This window comes from Protobothrops mucrosquamatus, unplaced genomic scaffold (genome assembly GCF_001527695.2).
Source record: "Protobothrops mucrosquamatus isolate PMUCROS unplaced genomic scaffold, P.Mucros_1.0 scaffold209, whole genome shotgun sequence".
NCBI classification, from domain to species: domain Eukaryota; kingdom Metazoa; phylum Chordata; class Lepidosauria; order Squamata; family Viperidae; genus Protobothrops; species Protobothrops mucrosquamatus.
In genome coordinates, this window is record NW_015386563.1 from 713,219 (window position 1) to 719,009 (window position 5,791).

Consider the following 5,791-nt stretch of genomic DNA (forward strand, 5'->3'; position numbering starts at 1 on the left):
CCTGGCTCCTGGCTGATCCCAGAAGCACCGGGCTCCTGGCCAATCCCAGAAGCACCGGGCTCCTGGCCAATCCCAGAAACACCGGGCTCCTGGCCAATCCCAGAAACACCGGGCTCCTGGCCAAACTCCTCGCTGTCGGAAGGCACCGAAGGCTGCACCAGAGGGGAAGGGCCTGGAGAGGGAGGCCTAGCCATCTCCTTCATGTTCAGAGCCTTCCTCCTCTGATGAGAGGGACCCACCGGACGGAGCCACAACACCTCCGCCTTGTGTGAGGGTCACTTTCTGAGCCCTTCCTTTCTGGTCTTCTTTCTTTCTGACCCCAAGCAACCACCTATCTCGACCGCCTTCTGCCAAGGGTCCAGCTTCTTCCAGGTCCCTGGAAGTGCCTTCCTCGGAGTCTGCCAGAGTGACTGCTTCGCTCCAGGTCACCATTTCGCCCTCTTCTATTCCGCTGGTAGGAAGAGATAGGTTGATTGCGACCCACCTTGGTAGGGCAGCTGCCTCTCCGGGTTGGGCACTATGCAGACCTTGCTTTGTGTAAGGATCTGCCTCAACTAGGCCTGCCGAGAAAGCAGAACTCTTGAAACAGGCATTGTCTCAATAGGGACTTTTATTAGGGACTAGTGATAGCAGGGAAAACAAAGTGAGGTCTGAGGAAAAACCCACATAAGCAGTGTATCAAAAGCAGTATTCGTTACTCCTCCAATGGTCCATTTGAATCCTAGCCAATCCACAGATGACATATTGTTTTGGTAACTGGCCCCTTTGGCACGCTCTTCAAGGTCTCTCTCACTTTTGTTTCTCTCTGGCTCCATGTCATGGTTCCGACAGATGAAACTCTTCAAAAGAACTTCGAGGCATTGTTTACCTTAAAGAATCTTTTATTCGAGAAGCAAAGTATCGGCACTACATAGTTAAAGCCAAAAACTGAATTCCCCTCCCCTGGGCACAAAGTAGCAAAGCACAATTCTCTCCTCCAATTAACAGTCATAAATCACATTCCCCAATTAGCTTGAAGTTGCGAGCTTTCTCTCCAGCTCTCCAGCCTGCCAAATCTTTATCAGCTCTGGGCGCAATAACCTTGATTCCAACAGCTAAGTTATTATTGTTATGACTAACTGGACTCTCATCCACATCCCCCCTCCAAGCATCATCTAACTCTAAAAGCGAAAGAGAAAAGATGGCTACATTTCCATTTGTTGTCAAAGCAAGAACATCCGATGTTAGCAGCATTGACACGCCAACTGTCTTATAGATAAGGGTGATGTTATTCAGCTGCATTCCAGCTCCTGGAGGAAGGGCAGCGTGGCAAGACAGTGCAAAGCATCCCCGCTCCCAACAGAATGGCAGGCCCCAAAAAATGGTTACAAAAGCACGTATACGATAGAAAGAGGAGTAATACATTTCTTTGGGGATGTAACACTATATGTTGAATCTGCATATGTTTTATTGTGTATATATGTGAGTCTTAATTAAGCAACTGCTTTTGTTTTACAGATTTCATAAAAGTAGGCAAAACAACTGGACAGGCTGTTCGTATTCTTCAGAGGAAAAAAACACTCTGGGATGAGCCACCAGAAAGTAAATTGTTTCTTTTTATAATTTTGTTTTATAATATAAAAGTGTATACTTGAATTGTACTGTTTGTCCTAGTGAAGAAAATATACAGTTTCATCCATGTAGAAAATAGCAACTGGAAGATAGGGACTAAGGAAGCTAATTGCAAAATAATATGAGCAAAAAATACTGCATCTGTCTTTACACAAAAAGAAAAAAACAGTCCAACCCATAAAAAAATACTATAAAATGAAGATTAGGAATATAAGCCAAAATAAGCAAGAAAATGGTAAGAGAACACCGATCCACTCTAGACGAGTTCAAATCACCAGGACCAGATGGATTACACCCCAAGGTTCTGAAGAAATTGGCAGATGAGCTCACAGAACCACTGAACTATATCTTTCAAAGGTCCTGGAACACCCAGGAACTACCAGAGGACTGGGAAAGAGCTTATGTAGTTCCCATCTTCAAAAAGGGAAAAAATGGATCCCGAAAACTACAAACCTATCAGCCTGACATCAATACCTGAAAAGATTCTGGAAAAGATAAGCAACAAATCTGCGAACACTTAGAGGCAAACATGGGTTTGCCAAAAAATGATCATGCCAGACAAATCTTATCACATTCTTTGACAAAGTGACAAAATTAGTGGACCAAGGAAATACTGTGGGTATAATTTAGTTGGACTTCAGTAACGCATTTGATCAAGTTCACTTGATAAGAAAGTCATGGTGGTGCAGTGGTTAGAATGCAGTATTGCTGGCTAACTGCCAACTGCCAGCAGTTCAGTCCTGACTGGGGCTCAAGGTTGACTCAGCCTCCCATCGCTCCAAGGTCAGTAAAATGAGGACCCAGATTGTTGGGGGCAATATATTGACTCTGTAAATGACTTAGAGAGGGTTGTAAAGCACTATGAAGGGGTATATTATAAGTCTAAGTGTTATTGCTAAGATAGAAAAATGTGGGTTAGACTGCATCACCACCAGATGGATTTTTAATTGGCTGACCAACCGCACTCAATGTGTAGTCTTAATGGAACTGCATCTATATGGAGGGAAGTATGCAGTGGGGTACCCCAAGGCCTAGTACTATTCAATACTTGTATCAGTGACTTAGACAAGGGGATAGAAGGCTAACTCATCAAATTGGCAGACAATACCAAGCTGGCAGGAACAGCCAACACTCCAGAAGATAGGCTCAAAATACAGAAAGATATTGATAGACTTGAACACTGGGCCCTATCTAAGAAAATGAAATTCAATGTACAAAAAGTAAGGTTTTACATTTAGACAAGAAAAATCAAATGCAGAGATATAGAATAGGTAGTACCTGGCTCACAGTAGCAACTGTGAGAGGGATCTTGGGGTCCTAGTGGATAATCACTTAAATATGAGCCAGCAGTGTGCTGCAACTACCAAAAAAACCCAATACAATCCTAGGCTGCCTTAATAGAGGGATAGAATCAAGATCACGTGCATTGTTAACACCACTTTATAATGCCTTGGTAAGGCCACACTTGGAACATTCCACTCAGTTTTGGTTGCCACAATATAAAAAAGATGTTGAGATTCTAAATAGAATACAGAGAAGCGCAGCAAAGATGATTAGGTGCCTGGAGGATAAAGCATTCAAAGAACTGTTGCAAGAATTTGGTATGTCTAGCTTAATGAAAATAAGGACTAGGGATGATATGATAGCAATGTTCTAGTATTTAAGGGGCTGCCACAAAGAAGAGGGTGTCAGCCTATTCTCCAAAGCACCTGAAGGCAGGACAAGAAGCAATGGATGGAAACTAATGAAGGAGAGAACCAATTAAGGAGAAATTTCCTAACAGTTAGAATAATTAATCAGTGAAACAACTTGCCTCCAGAAGTTGTGGGTGCTCCAACACTGGAGGTTTTTAAGAAGAGATTGGACAACCATTTGTCTGAAATGCTATAGGGTTTCCTGCTTGAGCAGGGGGTTGGGCTAGAAGATCTCCAAGATCCCTTCCAACTCTAATTCTGCTATTTGTAATGCAAATGAGCATTATGTTTACATTACCAGCTTCACACTTGAAATGCATTACTCAGTCACATAAATGTTACCTGGTTTCACCAGAAATCAGAAATTTCTGTATATTCAGAATAGGTCTTGTTTGTCAGGACAATTTCTGGCAATCAGCTAGAAGGCAAAATTTCCTGACAGGTAGCCTTACCGTTAGCTGGCCTTTGATATTTTCTAGCTTTTAGTCTTGAATTTTGACACTACTTTAACCTTTGCAATAACACAGTTTCAGGTCACAGGTTATTCTATGAGCTGATTTTGGAGCTTAATACATGCAATTCTTTTTGATTTCAGTGATTTTTAAATACCAGTGAAATGTCGAAATGCAAAGCTAATCCTGAATGAAGAAACAATGGCCTGTCAGAAGGGGCTCAGTGCCTTTATACACATGGCAGTGAAACATAGAAAAATAATGTAACACATGTGCTCACAACTGTCTGCTGATAAACTTGTCAGGGAGCCCTTGGCCACAGATCCCTATTCATAGAGCAAAAGCAGGTGTTTCTTTTCCAAGGAAACAGGCACTGCCTTATTTTCTATAAAAAAAACCCAATAATTCTCTGAATACTAATAATAGTTCTTTAAATGACACTTCTTTCCTAGGTAGATGCTTATTAATCAGGTATTGCCTGAACAGGAAGTGGGATTGGGGCTTTAAATATGCTTGACTGGGTCTGAACATTTATTTATTTATTTATTTATTTATTTAATATCTGTCCTGCCTTTCCTTCTGGAGCTCAGAGAAACATGCATACGGTAGCATAACTTCCTCTTATAGGTATACATAGATATACATAGCACTATCTCACAACAACCCATAAGATATATTAGATTGAGAGAACCAGTGGCCCAGACATCCTTCTGTGATTGAAGGGAGACTCATATCTGCCAGTCCAACATCTTAATCCCTGTACCACACTGGCTGGCTGTTGAAGCAAGCAAAAGTGAACCTTCTGAACTCAATTCCACCAAATACAAATAGAAAAATCTCAATCTAATTCTTGCCTGTGCTCTTGAAATCTTGCAGTCTTAGCATGTAACTCAAATTTTGCTCTGTTCTAACAGGATCACCTGATTCCCCTGGAGTTGAGAAAGAAGACCACAGCAAAACTCCCAGTCAGCCAAGCCAGACTCCAATTCATCCTTCGGTTGTTGATGCCATTTTGTATGGCTTGCCCAACACCATGTTTACATGATTAGCAATACGTTTCTTTAAGTGTACTTGGAGTGTGAAGGGAACAGGTTTTCATGGCATTTGATATTGTTTTTAAGAAGCCAAGACTTGATGGTTCTTTTAAAGTTAACACTGACATTTATCTTAAACTCTTGTTTTTTAACTTGATGGTTTTGTTATTCTGATTTCCTTCAGATGTTTCAGTTACAGGATTAAAAATTTTTAAAGTTGGATTGCGGTATATGGAGGCCTGGTTTTGTTTTGTTTTTTTTACATTGGGTGCCTGAGACAAGGCTGTTGTAGTTAATTGCTTGAATGGCATAAGTGATAAAATAGTGATATTTAACAGTTCATAGAAACACAGATTTAGTATATTTTTAAAAAATACAAGATGGTTGTTAAAAAACCTAAGCCCACTAATTAAACAAGATTACTTGATATGCCTGAAGAAATCATACCTATTAAACTCTTAAAATTACAGTTCTCGAAATTCCATCTACTATTCTAATTGATCAGACCAAACTTTCAGCAGGTTAACAATCCATCCACAATCACTTCATATAAGACAGGTGTAACCACCATCACCACCACTTTTTCCTTTTCTTTACTTCAAGGACTTGCAAATATGCAAAAACAAACAAACAAATAAATAAATAAATAAATAAATAAATAAATGAATGAATGAATGAATGAATGAATGAATGAATGAATGAATGAATGAATGAATGAATAAATAAATAAATAAATAAAAAAAAAAGAAGAAAAAGAAGAAGAACTGAATACCGTTCAAATGTGATACCGTTCAAATGTCACTGCATTTATTTCTAGTAGGATAAATTGCTGAGGTGATTCAAAAATGTAAATTGTATTCTCTTCTAGTTTTATTTTTAGTTTATTTTGTTATGTTTGTATGGTGTTATTATTGTTTTGTATTTTTTTATTAAAAGTTTTATAAAGTTTACAATATAAATCCCCCCCACCCCTATAACCCTCCTCCCCCCCCCTTCCCAG

At 39.9% G+C, this 5,791-nt stretch overlaps 1 protein-coding gene across 1 annotated transcript in view; it reads left to right on the forward strand.

Annotated features, from left to right (window-relative positions):
- The window catches only part of CFAP46 (cilia and flagella associated protein 46), a 121,364-nt gene extending 116,344 nt beyond the window's left edge, over nt 1-5,020 (forward strand). Inside the window, exons 60-61 of the mRNA XM_029283739.1 lie at nt 1,498-1,581; nt 4,672-5,020. Of these exons, the coding sequence (XP_029139572.1) occupies nt 1,498-1,581; nt 4,672-4,802 (215 nt within the window). The 3' untranslated portion in view covers nt 4,803-5,020. The remainder of the gene's footprint in view (nt 1-1,497; nt 1,582-4,671) is intronic.
- Nucleotides 5,021-5,791: the final 771 nt, after the last annotated feature.